The 17,242-nt window shown below is 30.6% G+C and overlaps 1 protein-coding gene across 1 annotated transcript in view; it reads left to right on the plus strand.

Annotated features, from left to right (window-relative positions):
• The window catches only part of LOC141296200 (leucine-rich repeat serine/threonine-protein kinase 1-like), a 34,049-nt gene extending 18,296 nt beyond the window's left edge, over positions 1-15,753 (plus strand). Inside the window, exons 5-11 of the mRNA XM_073827476.1 lie at positions 5,869-6,033; positions 6,125-6,297; positions 6,388-6,508; positions 6,665-6,824; positions 8,879-9,155; positions 13,334-13,505; positions 15,568-15,753. Coding sequence (XP_073683577.1) covers positions 5,869-6,033; positions 6,125-6,297; positions 6,388-6,508; positions 6,665-6,824; positions 8,879-9,155; positions 13,334-13,505; positions 15,568-15,753 — 1,254 coding nt within the window. The remainder of the gene's footprint in view (positions 1-5,868; positions 6,034-6,124; positions 6,298-6,387; positions 6,509-6,664; positions 6,825-8,878; positions 9,156-13,333; positions 13,506-15,567) is intronic.
• The last annotated feature ends 1,489 nt before the right edge of the window (positions 15,754-17,242 follow it).

Raw genomic sequence — 17,242 nt, forward strand, 5'->3', positions numbered from 1 at the left:
TCTTACAATTCCGCGTTTGCATTTCGCTGTTGCGTGTTTGAATCTTGCAATTGCACATTTGCATTTCGCAGTTCCATGTATAAATCTCCCAATTCTGCATTTGAATCTTGCAATTCCACGTTCGCATCTTGCGGTTTTGCATTTGAATCTGGCAAATTCCGCATTTGAATCTCACAATTCCACATTTGCATCTTGCGGTTCGATGTTTGAATTTTGCTATTCCGTGTTTGATTCTCGCAATTCTATGTTTGAATCTCACAATTCCGTTTTTGCATTTCACAGTTCCATGTTTAAATCTCTCACGTTTGTATTTTGTAATTTTGTGTTTGCATCCCGCTGTTCGATGATTAAATCCTGCAATTCCAGGTTTGCATTTCACAGTTGTGTGTTTGAATTTCACAATTCCACATTTGCATTTCAATGTTTCATGTATAAATCTCTTAATTTTGCATTTGAATCTTGCAACATCACATTCGCATCTTGCGGTTGTGCATTTGAATCTCGAAATTCCGCATTTGAATCTGGCAAATTTCGCATTTGAATCTGGCAAATTTCGCATTTGAATCTGGCAAATTTCGCATTTGAATCTGGCAAATTCCGAATTTGAGTCTCGCAATTCCACATTTGAATCACTAATTATGCATTTATATCTTGCAATTCCGTGTTTTCATCTGGCAAATTCCGAATTTGCATCTTGCAATTCCGCATTTGAATCTGGCAAATTTCGAATTTGAGTCTCGCAATTCCACATTTGAATCTCTAAATTTGCATTTATATCTTGCAATTCTGCATTTGAATCTGGCAAACTCCAAATTTGCATCTTGCAATTCCACATTTGAATCTGGCAAATTTCGCATTTGAATCTGGCAAATTTCGCATTTGAATCTCGCAATTCCGTGTTTTAATCTGGCAAATTCCTAATTTGAGTCTCGCAATTCCACATTTGAATCACTAATTCTGCATTTATATCTTGCAATTACGTGTTTTCATCTGGCAAATTCCGAATTTGCATCTTGCAATTCCGCATTTGAATCTGGCAAATTTCGCATTTGAATCTGGCAAATTTCGCATTTGAATCTGGCAAATTCCGCATTTGAATCTGGCAAATTCCGCATTTGAATCTGGCAAATTCCGAATTTGAATCTGGCAAATTTCGCATTTGAATCTGGCAAATTTCGCATTTGAATCTGGCAAATTTCGCATTTGAATCTGGCAAATTTCGCATTTGAATCTGGCAAATTCCGAATTTGAATCTGAAAAAATTTCGCATTTGAATCTGGCAATTTTCGCATTTGAATCTGGCAATTTTCGCATTTGAATCTGGCAAATTCCGAATTTGAGTCTCGCAATTCCACATTTGAATCTCTAATTCTGCATTTATATCTTTCAATTCTGTGTTTTCATCTGGCAAATTCCAAATTTTGCATCTTGCAATTCCGCATTTGAATCTGGCAAATTCCGAATTTGAGTCTCGCAATTCCACATTTGAATCACTAATTATGCATTTATATCTTTCAATTCTGTGTTTTCATCTGGCAAATTCCAAATTTTGCATCTTGCAATTCCGCATTTGAATCTGGCAAATTTCGAATTTGAGTCTCGCAATTCCACATTTGAATCTCTAAATTTGCATTTATATCTTGCAATTCCGCATTTGAATCTGGCCAATTTCAAATTTGAGTCTCGCAAATTCCACATTTGAATCTCTAAATTTGCATTTACATCTTGCAATTCCGCATTTGAATCTGGCAAATTTCGAATTTGAGTCTCGCAATTCCACATTTGAATCTCTAAATTTGCATTTATATCTTGCAATTCTGCATTTGAATCTGGCAAACTCCAAATTTGCATCTTGCAATTCCACATTTGAATCTGGCAAATTTCGCATTTGAATCTGGCAAATTTCGCATTTGAATCTCGCAATTCCGTGTTTTAATCTGGCAAATTCCTAATTTGAGTCTCGCAATTCCACATTTGAATCACTAATTCTGCATTTATATCTTGCAATTACGTGTTTTCATCTGGCAAATTCCGAATTTGCATCTTGCAATTCCGCATTTGAATCTGGCAAATTTCGCATTTGAATCTGGCAAATTTCGCATTTGAATCTGGCAAATTCCGCATTTGAATCTGGCAAATTCCGCATTTGAATCTGGCAAATTCCGAATTTGAATCTGGCAAATTTCGCATTTGAATCTGGCAAATTTCGCATTTGAATCTGGCAAATTTCGCATTTGAATCTGGCAAATTTCGCATTTGAATCTGGCAAATTCCGAATTTGAATCTGAAAAAATTTCGCATTTGAATCTGGCAATTTTCGCATTTGAATCTGGCAATTTTCGCATTTGAATCTGGCAAATTCCGAATTTGAGTCTCGCAATTCCACATTTGAATCTCTAATTCTGCATTTATATCTTTCAATTCTGTGTTTTCATCTGGCAAATTCCAAATTTTGCATCTTGCAATTCCGCATTTGAATCTGGCAAATTCCGAATTTGAGTCTCGCAATTCCACATTTGAATCACTAATTATGCATTTATATCTTTCAATTCTGTGTTTTCATCTGGCAAATTCCAAATTTTGCATCTTGCAATTCCGCATTTGAATCTGGCAAATTTCGAATTTGAGTCTCGCAATTCCACATTTGAATCTCTAAATTTGCATTTATATCTTGCAATTCCGCATTTGAATCTGGCCAATTTCAAATTTGAGTCTCGCAAATTCCACATTTGAATCTCTAAATTTGCATTTACATCTTGCAATTCCGCATTTGAATCTGGCAAATTTCGAATTTGAGTCTCGCAATTCCACATTTGAATCTCTAAATTTGCATTTATATCTTGCAATTCCGCATTTGAATCTGGCCAATTTCGAATCTGAGTCTCGCAATTCCACATTTGAATCTTTAAATTTGCATTTATATTTTGCAATTCTGCATTTGAATCTGGCAAATTCCGAATTTGCATCTTGCAATTCCGCATTTGAATCTGGCAAATTTGAATCTCGCAATTCCACATTTGAATCTCCAATTCTGCATTTGAATCTTGCAATTCAGTGTTTTCATCTTGTGGTTCTGCATTTGAATCTCGAAATTCTGCATTTGAATCTTGCAATTCAGTGTTTTCATCTTGTGGTTCTGCGTTTGAATCTTGAAATTCTGCATTTGAATCTCAAAATTCCGCGTTTGCATCTTGGGGTTCGATGTTTGAATTTTGCTATTCCTTGTTTGAATCTCGCAGTTCCGTTTTTGAATCTCACAATTCCGCATTTGCATTTCACAGTTCCATGTTTGAATCTCTTAATTCTGCATTTAAATATCGCCATTTCGCATTTGAATCTGGCAAATTCCGAATTTGCATCTTGCAATTCCGCATTTGCATTTCACAGCTCCGTGTTTGAATCTCTTTAAATTCTGCGTTTTAATCTCTAAATCCTGTGTTTGCATTTTACAGTTCTGCATTTGAATCTGGTAAATTCCGAATTTGCATCTTGCAATTCTGCATTTGCATTTCACAGTTCCGTGTTTGAATCTGTCAATTATGCGTTTGAATCTCTTAATTCTGTGTTTGCATTTTGCGGTTCTGCCTTTGAATCTCGCAGTTCTGCATTTGAATCTGGCAAACTCCAAATTTGCATCTTGCAATTCCACATTTGAATCTGGCAAATTTCGCATTTGAATCTGGCAAATTTCGCATTTGAATCTCGCAATTCCGTGTTTTAATCTGGCAAATTCCTAATTTGAGTCTCGCAATTCCACATTTGAATCACTAATTCTGCATTTATATCTTGCAATTACGTGTTTTCATCTGGCAAATTCCGAATTTGCATCTTGCAATTCCGCATTTGAATCTGGCAAATTTCGCATTTGAATCTGGCAAATTTCGCATTTGAATCTGGCAAATTCCGCATTTGAATCTGGCAAATTCCGAATTTGAATCTGGCAAATTTCGCATTTGAATCTGGCAAATTTCGCATTTGAATCTGGCAAATTTCGCATTTGAATCTGGCAAATTCCGAATTTGAATCTGAAAAAAATTCGCATTTGAATCTGGCAATTTTCGCATTTGAATCTGGCAAATTCCGAATTTGAGTCTCGCAATTCCACATTTGAATCTCTAATTCTGCATTTATATCTTTCAATTCTGTGTTTTCATCTGGCAAATTCCAAATTTTGCATCTTGCAATTCCGCATTTGAATCTGGCAAATTCCGAATTTGAGTCTCGCAATTCCACATTTGAATCACTAATTATGCATTTATATCTTTCAATTCTGTGTTTTCATCTGGCAAATTCCAAATTTTGCATCTTGCAATTCCGCATTTGAATCTGGCAAATTTCGAATTTGAGTCTCGCAATTCCACATTTGAATCTCTAAATTTGCATTTATATCTTGCAATTCCGCATTTGAATCTGGCCAATTTCAAATTTGAGTCTCGCAAATTCCACATTTGAATCTCTAAATTTGCATTTACATCTTGCAATTCCGCATTTGAATCTGGCAAATTTCGAATTTGAGTCTCGCAATTCCACATTTGAATCTCTAAATTTGCATTTATATCTTGCAATTCCGCATTTGAATCTGGCCAATTTCGAATCTGAGTCTCGCAATTCCACATTTGAATCTTTAAATTTGCATTTATATTTTGCAATTCTGCATTTGAATCTGGCAAATTCCGAATTTGCATCTTGCAATTCCGCATTTGAATCTGGCAAATTTGAATCTCGCAATTCCACATTTGAATCTCCAATTCTGCATTTGAATCTTGCAATTCAGTGTTTTCATCTTGTGGTTCTGCATTTGAATCTCGAAATTCTGCATTTGAATCTTGCAATTCAGTGTTTTCATCTTGTGGTTCTGCGTTTGAATCTTGAAATTCTGCATTTGAATCTCAAAATTCCGCGTTTGCATCTTGGGGTTCGATGTTTGAATTTTGCTATTCCTTGTTTGAATCTCGCAGTTCCGTTTTTGAATCTCACAATTCCGCATTTGCATTTCACAGTTCCATGTTTGAATCTCTTAATTCTGCATTTAAATATCGCCATTTCGCATTTGAATCTGGCAAATTCCGAATTTGCATCTTGCAATTCCGCATTTGCATTTCACAGCTCCGTGTTTGAATCTCTTTAAATTCTGCGTTTTAATCTCTAAATCCTGTGTTTGCATTTTACAGTTCTGCATTTGAATCTGGTAAATTCCGAATTTGCATCTTGCAATTCTGCATTTGCATTTCACAGTTCCGTGTTTGAATCTGTCAATTATGCGTTTGAATCTCTTAATTCTGTGTTTGCATTTTGCGGTTCTGCCTTTGAATCTCGCAGTTCTGCATTTGAATCTGGCAAATTCCGAATTTGAATTTCACAATTCCGCGTTTGTGTCTTGCGGTTCTGTGTTCGAATCTTGCAATTCTGCATTTAAATATCACAATCCTGCGTTTGTATCTTGCAATTCCGTATTTGTATCTCGCAATACCACGTTTGCATTTTGCAATTCCACATTTTATCTTGCAATTCCATTTTTAAATATTGCAATTCCGCATTTTATCTTGCAATTCCGTGTTTGACTCTCTCAATTTCCAAGTCTGTCTCTTGCATTTGAGTTTATCTCCATTCCATGTTTGCATTTCACAATTCTTTGTTTGTATCTCACAATTCTAATAAAAGACGAACATCGGGTAAAAAGTCTGAATTGTGAGATTAAAAAAAGTCACAACTACTTTCTTTATTATTTTATCCTTATAAAATAGGCTTCATTACTTCACCTCAGCACCTTGATATCATAATAATAATTTATCCAAAAATGCCTTAATCAAAGATAATGAGTAATGTTGTCAATGTGGTGTAATGCCTTTATTTGTACTGTGCATCCAGGTTGATTTAGTGTCCTTCAACGTGTGGGACATTGGCGGTCCGGCCAGCATGTCGACAGTAAACCAGTGTTTCTTCACGGATAAGGCTCTGTATATGGTGATCTGGAATCTGGCTTTGGGAGAGGAAGCCGTGGCCAACCTGCAGTCCTGGCTGCTCAACATTGAAGTCAGGAAATATTATATTATATTGACATGAAAATCTGGAGAAATGTGGTTAATGATGATAAATAGCATTTCTGAATGTGTTTGTGCTTCAGGCTCGTGCTCCGAACTCTGCTGTGATTGTCGTTGGGACGCATCTGGACCTCATAGACACTAAGTTTCGTACGGAGCGTGTGGCCACGCTGAGAGCCTACATCCTGGCACTTTGCAGAACGCCCTCAGGCGCACGGGCCAGCGGATACCCCGACATCACCTGGAAACACCTACAGTTAGTTTTATTATCATAACTTCCGCTTACTTTCTTCAATGGAATTGAGATTTGGTGTTTGTTTTGTAAGAATGTGTGGTTGTTTGGCAGTGAGGTGTCGTGTAAGACGCTGGAAGGCATGGACGTACTCAAGAGGCTGTTGTTTCAGGTCACTTGCTCCATGAAGGACATCAGCAACCCTGCTAGCTGTCACAAACTAGTGGGAAGACTGGTTAGTGTTAGTTAACCAGTTAGTTGTGCATGGCATTCTGAGATCTATTCAGTAAAGCTGTCAGAGATATTTATGAGCGTGAGAAGGGCTATGCTGCAGTATTATCTTAGGTGGTTTATCCCATGTGTTTATGCCTGTTTTTGATGTTTTATACAGATCCCCAAAAGTTACCTGATCCTGCAGGAGGCCATAAAAGCAGAACGTGTAAGGAGAGATGAAGCCGATGAAGTTCAGTACCTGACAGACTCAGAATTGGAGCAGATCATCGAGCAAAGTCCCGCCAGTGATATCAAAGACTATGAGGATCTGCAGACGGGTAATGCGAAAATAAATATTTATAAATTTATTATAAATTATTTATGATTTATTGTATTTATTATTAAAATAAATAACTAAATAAATAGTGTTTTTATATAAATGTTTAATAATAATTGTAAAATATATAATAGATTTAAATGCATATACTTGTGTTCTTGTTTACTTGAATAGGATCTGCAGTAGTGCATTATTATACATTATGCATTATTATTTCAAGTTATTATGAAAATAATACTGAACATAACAGTTTTGAGATATATATATATTTATTAGTTCTGTATTTTTCGTAATATATTTTTTAACAAATGTATTTTAAGTTTGTACAAATTTCTTAACTTAACTATTTTATACTGCATGAAGTATTACTTTTTTATTTCATTGTTAAATTGTTAATAAATTAAATTATTAAATGATATATTTTTATATAAACAGTTGTTAATCTATTTTAAAATATATTTTTGAACAGATTAGAATACATAATTAAACTTGTGTTCTTGTTAACTTTAATAATATGTTTTAAATTATTTTAAACAAATTAAATAGGATCTGCGGTAGTGCATAAGTTATTAAAATAATACTTAACATACTGAGTATTTAAATCTATATTAATAATGTATTTTACTAATATATTTTTAAAAATACATATTTGTATTTTTGTTCTTAACTGTTTTATACAATATAAAGTATTTATTTATTTATTAAATAGGATCTTCTGACTGTTTTGATAGATTAATAATATATTTTTCATAATATATATTTTAAGAAATGTATTTATATTTCTTAACTTTAATATATCTTATTCTATATGAAGTATTACTTTTTATTTAATTGCCAAATTATTATTAAATTAATTTAATTATTAAATGATTACATTAAATGATAAATATGTTTAATGTAAATATTTGTAATTAATGTTTTAAAATACATTTTAAAATAGATTAAAATACATATTTATATATTTACATTACATGTAATATATATTTCTTAACTTTAATATATCTTATTCTTTATGAAGTATTACTTTTTTATTTAATTGCTAAATTATTATTAAATTCATTAATTCAATTATTACATTAAATTATTAAATAATATGTTAATAAGACATATTTAAACTCAAATATGTGACCCTGGACCACAAAACCAGTCTTAAGTCGCTGGGGTATATTTGTAGCAATAGCCAAAAATACATTGTATGGGTCAAAATTATTGATTTTTCTTTTATGCCAAAAAAGATCATGTTCCATGAAGATTTTTTTGTACAATTCCTACTGTAAACATATCAAAATGTAATTTTTGATTAGTAATATGCATTGTTAATAACTTAATTTAGACAACTTTAAAGGTGATTTTCTCAGTATTTTGATTTTTTTTGCACACTCAGATTCCAGATTTTCAAATAGATGTATCTCGGCCAAATATTGTCCTATCCTAACAAACCATATGTCAATAGAAAGCTTATTTATTGAGCTTTCATATGATGTGTACATCTCAGTTTGGTAAAATTAACCTTATGACTGGTTTTGTGGTCCAGGGTCACATATATATATATATATATATATATATATATATATATTCATATGTTATTATGAAAATGATACTGAACATAACTGTTTTAATATATATTACAAATCTATTTTCATAGTATATATGTTTGAGAAATATATTTATATTTGTAAATTTAATGTTTTGTTCTATATTAAGTATTACATCTTTTTTATTTAATTGCTAAATTATTATTAAATTAATGAAATTATTAATTAAATTAACTGAATGAGTGTATTTTTTTTTTCAGCCCGTTTGTACCTATTATTTGATTCGCTCTTGTCGCTTAAGACAGAACAGCTACTCATGATGAGAAACAGCGAATCTCTTTAAAAACAGGCTGTTGTTTTCACTACATTGCATTGTTATATTTCGTAAAAGGTTTACCTGCCAACTGGCGGCTGACACTGTTACATATACTCACCAACGCCGATTTTTACTCATATTTTGCACCTGGGGAGTGTTAATTTTAGGCCCTGATTACAGCTGCTTTCTTTGTGAATCACACAGCGATCAGTTTCCTCATCGAGACCGGCACCATCCTCCATTTCTCCGACACCAGTCACGGCCTGTGTAAACTCTACTTCCTGGACGCCGTGTGGCTGTCCGAGTGTTTGGAGCGTATCATCAACCTGAGGGGCTCACGCTCGGTCGCCCGTAACGGGGTCATCAAGGCCGAGGACCTGCGCATGCTGCTGGTGGGCACCGGATTCACCCAGCAAACTGAAGAACAGTACTTCCAGTTCCTGGCCAAGTTTGAGATTGCTCTACCAGTCGCCAGCAACAGGTAAAAACCATGCCTTTCTCTGCTTTGTAACTTCAATATATTTAAATTATTTTTCTTTTTTTTCTTTTTTTTTAATGTAAAATGCATTATATATGGAAGCCTGTTTCCGCCACTGAGTAAAATGTGTAAAAAGGTAATTGTGATTTTGTATCTCACAATTCAGATTTTTTTTCTCAGAATTGCGTCATATAAACTCACAATTCGCAGAGCTGTGAGATATAAATGCACAATTGCGAGTTATAAAGTCAGAATTGCTGGATATGAAGTCAGAATTGCGGAATATGTACTCAGTTGCGAGAATTAAAGTCAAAATTGCGATATAAACTTTCAATTCTGACTTTTTTTCTTGCAATTGCGACTTTGTATATCACAATTTTTTTTCTTAGAATTGTGAGATATAAATTTGCAATGGCGAGTTATAAAATCCAATTCAGTTAATACTGTGCAGTTGCTTTGACACAACCTGTATTGTTAAAAGCGCTATATAAATAAAGGTGACTTGACTTGACAATTGCAATTTTATTTCTCAGAATTGCAAGTTTGTGTCACACAGTTGCAGCTTCATTTCTCAGAAATCACACAATACGGACTATTTCTCAGAATTGCGAGTTTCTATCACTCAATTGCAACTTTATTTCTCAGAATTGCAAGTTTATATCACAGTTGCAACTTCAATCACGCAGTATTCACTATTTCTCAGAATTGTGAGTTTATATCTCGGATTTTTCACTTTATAATTTGCAATTGCAAGTTTATAACATGCAATTCTGACTTTATAACTCACAATTGCGGGTTTATATCAATCAATTGCGGCTTTATTACCCAGAATTGCGAATTTATGTCTCGCAATTCTGACTTGACTTGCAATTGCAAGTTTATATCACCCAATTGTAACATGATTTTTCAGAATTGCGAGTTTATATTAAACAATTCTGACTTTATAACTCGGAATTGCAAGTTTACATCACACAATTGCGGCTTTATTTCTCAGAATTGCAAGTTTATGTCACGCAATTCTGACTTAACTTGTAATTACAAGTTTATATCACCCAATTGTAACATGATTTTTCAGAATTGCAAGTTTTTATTAAACAATTCTGACTTTAACTCGGAATTGCAAGTTTACATCACGCAATTGCGGCTTTATTTCACAGAATTGCAAGTTTATGTCACGCAATTCTGACTTAACTTGCAATTGCGAGTTTATATCTCGGATTTCTCACTTTATAATTCACAATTGCAAGTTTATATCACCCAATTGTAACTTTATTTTTCAGAACTGCGCGTTTATATCACACAATTCTGATTTAACTTGCAATTGCGAGTTTATATCATGCAATTGTAACTTTATTTTTCAGAACTGCGAGTTTATATCACACAATTCTGATTTAACTTGCAATTGCGAGTTTATATCATGCAATTGTAACTTTATTTTTCAGAACTGCACGTTTATATCACACAATTCTGATTTAACTTGCAATTGCGAGTTTATATCATGCAATTGTAACTTTATTTTTCAGAACTGCGAGTTTATATCACACAATTCTGATTTAACTTGCAATTGCGAGTTTATATCATGCAATTGTAACTTTATTTTTCAGAACTGCACGTTTATATCACACAATTCTGATTTAACTTGCAATTGCGAGTTTATATCATGCAATTGTAACTTTATTTTTCAGAACTGCGCGTTTATATCACACAATTCTGATTTAACTTGCAATTGCGAGTTTATATCATGCAATTGTAACTTTATTTTTCAGAACTGCGCGTTTATATCACACAATTCTGATTTAACTTGCAATTGCGAGTTTATATCATGCAATTGTAACTTTATTTTTCAGAACTGCGAGTTTATATCACACAATTCTGATTTAACTTGCAATTGCGAGTTTATATCATGCAATTGTAACTTTATTTTTCAGAACTGCACGTTTATATCACACAATTCTGATTTAACTTGCAATTGCGAGTTTATATCATGCAATTGTAACTTTATTTTTCAGAACTGCGAGTTTATATCACACAATTCTGATTTAACTTGCAATTGCGAGTTTATATCATGCAATTGTAACTTTATTTTTCAGAACTGCACGTTTATATCACACAATTCTGATTTAACTTGCAATTGCGAGTTTATATCATGCAATTGTAACTTTATTTTTCAGAACTGCACGTTTATATCACACAATTCTGATTTAACTTGCAATTGCGAGTTTATATCATGCAATTGTAACTTTATTTTTCAGAACTGCACGTTTATATCACACAATTCTGATTTAACTTGCAATTGCGAGTTTATATCATGCAATTGTAACTTTATTTTTCAGAACTGCACGTTTATATCACACAATTCTGATTTAACTTGCAATTGCGAGTTTATATCATGCAATTGTAACTTTATTTTTCAGAACTGCGCGTTTATATCACACAATTCTGATTTAACTTGCAATTGCGAGTTTATATCATGCAATTGTAACTTTATTTTTCAGAACTGCGAGTTTATATCACACAATTCTGATTTAACTTGCAATTGCGAGTTTATATCATGCAATTGTAACTTTATTTTTCAGAACTGCACGTTTATATCACACAATTCTGATTTAACTTGCAATTGCGAGTTTATATCATGCAATTGTAACTTTATTTTTCAGAACTGCGAGTTTATATCACACAATTCTGATTTAACTTGCAATTGCGAGTTTATATCATGCAATTGTAACTTTATTTTTCAGAACTGCACGTTTATATCACACAATTCTGATTTAACTTGCAATTGCGAGTTTATATCATGCAATTGTAACTTTATTTTTCAGAACTGCACGTTTATATCACACAATTCTGATTTAACTTGCAATTGCGAGTTTATATCATGCAATTGTAATTTTATTTTTCAGAACTGCGAGTTTATATCATGCAATTCTGACTTAACTTGTAAATGCGGGTTTATATCACCCAATTGTAACTTTACTTTTCAGAATTGCGAGTTTATATCTCGCAATTCTAACTTAACTCGCAAATGTGAGTTTATATCACGCATTTGAAAAATAATTTTTTTAGAAATCATGCAATACGGACTATTTCTTAGAATTGCAAGTTTAAGTCTCAGATTTCTGACTTTTTAACTCGCAATTGTGAGTTTATATCGTGGATTTCTCACTTTATAATTCGCGATTGCAAGTTTATATCATGCAATAAGCCTTTTTCACAAAAATCGGAAATGACGTCAGCGCAGGGTAAAGTCAGTTCCGCTACAGGTCTGCGCCTATTATATTAATATGCTCTTGTCTCAAATAATGCCTTTTACATTTTCTGTTTTGTAAGTTGTTGTTATATAATCAACAAAGAAACAACATTTTTACTTGTTTGTGATTTATATGGGCACTCGGACCGCTGACTCATCAATATAATATGCGCAACATAGCGCCAGCTATAGTTTCTGTTCTCAATCTCCGGTATATTTAAGCGTATTTTCTCAGTTTACTCAGTCATTTCCCTCGAATCACTACATCATGGTAAATTATGACAGCATTTGACAGCATTTATATCCAAATGCACATTTTCCCAAGATTAATTAAACAATTCTGAGTCCGGATGATGCATAAACTCAATACAACAACGTAATCCAGATACAAATGGAAAAAAGCCATTAATCGGAGTCTTGTCTTGTTTAGTATTATATTATTTTATTATGTATATCCCTGGGCACATTATGCAACGTACATTTACACCGTAAAATGAATAATGCAAAGGAGAGCAAGTAGAAAATACAATATTACTTCAATAATAATAATAACAACATTAATAATCGCGAAAAAAATGACATGAAGACTCATAATGCACAGCCAGCACCAAATAGACAGAACGGCAAAACTCAAAACTGTACTGTATTATAAGTGCTAACAATACAGACTATTTCTTAGAATTGCGAGTTTAAGTCTCTGATTTCTGACTTTTTGTTCTATTGTGAGTTTATATCTTACATTTGAGCACTGTTGAGCCAATGTTTAAACATCGCTGATTGGCCATAGTGTTCACATGCTCAACAAATATGATTGGCTACAATGATCAGCTCCCATTGTGCTTATGTGTGAGCGATCAATCAGCGATGTTTAAAAAGCAAACTCCAAAAATACTGAACTCGAATGTCCCTCAGAAGTTGTTTTTTCTCTTCATAGTTATCTGTTGCCACACCTTTTGCCCCCCAAACCTGCCCTGGACATCCACAGCTTTCGGCATCAGAGCAACAACGCCATCCAGCGGCATTTCAAGATGAGCTTCGTTCCCGCGGGATTCTGGGAGCGTTTTATAGCCAGGATGCTAATCAGTTTAAACCAGATGGACGTGCAGGTAAACACATACTCTAAGATGACAACCTAAACGACCCATAAAAGTCAGAATTGCAGTCATTGCAAGCATAGAATTAGAGGCTACACGCTGACAATGCTTCAGGCTGGGAGTCCACAGCAAACTGCATGGTAAGATGCTTTGCATGCTTTTGCAGTCTAATTTTCCCCAAATAGCTCTATGCAAAAAAATGGTTTTGTGTATATGGCTGTTTGGGGAAAAATCGTATTGCCATTTTATTTTATTTTATTTTATTTTATTTTATTTTATTTTATTTTATTTAGTGCCTTGAGTGTAAGAAAGGCGTATTACAACGAAATTTATTATTTATTTATTTAAAAAATACATTTTCAATATATGTATATTTTATGTTTTTTACGTATTTTTTTCACATATTTTTCTATTAAATAAAAAATAATGTGTTAAAGAATAATAGTAATATAACAATAATAATAATAATATTTTTTTATTTATAGTATGACAAAAAAATCTTTATTATATTTACATGATGCAAAATAAGAAATGTTTAAAAAATAATTTTCAATAAAATAAAAATAGTATAATACTTGACTATAAGTTGTAATATAAATAGTGTAACTACAAAAATTATATTATATTAAATTATAATTATTTTTGTTTTTACTTTAAAATCAACAAGACATTATTTTTGTGATATTTTCTGTAAAAAACTAAAAATCATTTAAGAAACATAATATAATTTTATTTACGTAAACAGTCTAGTATGACTGTAATAAGTAAAATAATTGTTTTATATTTTATTTTCAATGAAATTAAAATAATATAATAAAATCAGACTATAAGTTGTATTATTAATAGTGCAACTATAAAAATTATATTATATTAAATTATTATTTTTGGCTTCTACATAAAAAAGACAAATTATTTAAGAAAAATAATATTATTTTATTCATATGATTTTTTATTTATGTCTATTATAATTGTAATAATGATGATAATAAATATTTTATATTATATTGTTATATTATGATTTTTTTATTAAAAAAATTCATATATATTATATATATTAAATATATTATTTGAAATTATAATTATTTTTGTTTTTACTTGTTTTTGTGATATTTTTTCTGAAGAATAATAATTTTATTTATATAATTTTTATATTTATGTCTATTATTTGTCTAATAGACTAATAAGTATAATAATTGTTTTATATTATATTATAAAAAATAAATATTTAAAAAATATTTTCAATAAAATAAATATAATAGTAATAATAATATATAAAACATAATATAATATAATAAAAACCTGACAATAAGTTGTATTATTATTAGTGCAACTAAATAAATTATTACATTATCATTATTTTAGTTTGTACTTAAAAATCAACAAGACATATTATTTTTGTTATATATATATATATATATATATATATATATGTTTTAAATAAAAATCATTTAAGAAAAATATTATAATTTTATTTATATAATTTTAATATTTTTGTCTAGTATAACTGTTTGCTTAAATCATTGTACGAGCCCGGTTTGGTGACAGCGCCAAGTGCGTAAAATCTGTCGCAAAAAACTTCATGTGTTTCTGAGGTCCCACTTTGTACTATTTTGGACCAGTTTTGCATGTTTTTTGTTTGTTTCGCTTTTCCTCTTTCAGTGTTCTTTCGTGAATCTTCACCAAAATCGGCTCAGGTCACACACAGACAAACACAAAACCACACAAATACAATTACTGGATTTTATTCTCCAGAAAAGCCTTACTTTTGCTGGAGACGACACCAAACAGGAAGTGAGTCATTATCTTGGCAAAGCTTTTGCATGTTGATTTTGCTTTTGCATTTTTCTTTGCATCAACACCACATTGCCCTGAGAACATCATGCACATTTGTAGTGCCACCTACTGGTCAAAAGTTATGAATCAAACAAATCTGCATTGGTGGTTTGGTCAATTTAATTATTTCTTACATGACAAGTTCTCAGGTGAAAGTGTCGTTGAAGTCAATCGCTATCTTCACATTTCTGGCTGGTTTCAGTCGATTGATTTTGATGACTGTCTTTGATTTCCGTAATAGGCATTTGAGACCAAAAAGCCCACAAAGAACCAGAGGAGCCGCCGTACTGTGATCTACAGCTTTGCAGGAAACCAGCAGCGCAATCGCTGCAGCACTTTCCGCGTCCGCCGCAGTCAGACCATCTACTGGAAAGAAGGACTGCTAGTCACCTTTGACGGCGGATATCTGAGGTTAGTAAGGGGTTGACTATTTTTTTTTAATATTTTTTGGTAATTAATGAATAAAAAAATATTTGTTATCAACATTTTCCTTACTTCGTTCACCAGAGTTGTCTGTGTTAAAGAGAGAGTTCATCCAAAAATTAAAATTTTGTCATTAATTACTCACCCTTATGTAATTTATTCAACTATTTCTTCTTTTTTTGGGTGAACCATCCCTATAACTAAAAACATGTTTTTGTTAATTGAAGTAAAGCTGAAATGTATATGTAAATATATTTATAAACAATTACTAAAATAAATGTCCCTAAATAAACAATAAAAAATATATATAAAATTGTAGCATTTTTGGGTTGAAAAATAAACAAACAAACAAATAAATAATAACTGATTTAAATAAAAATAATATAGTAATTATAATAATTCTCTCTTTATATATTGATTAGATGGAAAACCTAAACTTGAATGAAAAATCGAAATGTTGCTTTGATGACTAACTGGAATAAAAAAAAATTAAGCTAAATATAAAATACAAAAAAGTAATAAAGCAATTTATAAATTAGTAATTGATTTAAAAAATAAAAATTACAAATTACAACAAAATTACTAAAATGGGCTAATTTTATGTATTTGCTCAAGGTTATTTATTTTTAATTGTTTGATTTATTATTATTATAGGTTTATTTTATTTTTAGGCTTTTGACAACACTGAATATACAGCTTCAAATTTATGTATTTGCTCGGTATGGTTTATTTATTTATTTGTAATTATTTGATTATTATTTTTGATATTATTTATATATATGTGTATATATATATATATATATATATATATATATATATATATATATATATATATATATATATATATAAACAAACAATTAATAAAATGTTACTTAATAAACAATAATGATTTTTTTTGGGGGGGGGGCTGAAAAACAAATAAATAAATAATAACCGATTAATCATTAATAAATTAAAAATTAATAAAAATAATAAACTAAATTAAAGCTAAAAATAAAATACATTACATTTAAAAAGCAATTTATAAAATAGTAATTTATTATTACTAAAAATAAAAATTACAAATTACAACAAAAATACTAAAACTTGTTAATTTTATGTATTTGCTCATAATGATTTATTTATTTTTTATTGTTTGATTATTATTAATATTATATATATATATATATATATATATATATATATATATATATATATATATATATATATATATATATATATATATATATATATATATATATATATATATATTATATATATATATATATATATATATATATATATATATATATATATATATATATATATATATATATATATATATATATATATATATATATATATATATAATATATATATATATATATATATATATATATATATATATATATATATATATATATATATATATATATATATATATATATATATATATATATATATATATTATATATATATATATATATATATATATTATATATATATATATATAT

This window comes from Garra rufa, chromosome 21 (genome assembly GCF_049309525.1).
Source record: "Garra rufa chromosome 21, GarRuf1.0, whole genome shotgun sequence".
Lineage (NCBI taxonomy): Eukaryota > Metazoa > Chordata > Actinopteri > Cypriniformes > Cyprinidae > Garra > Garra rufa.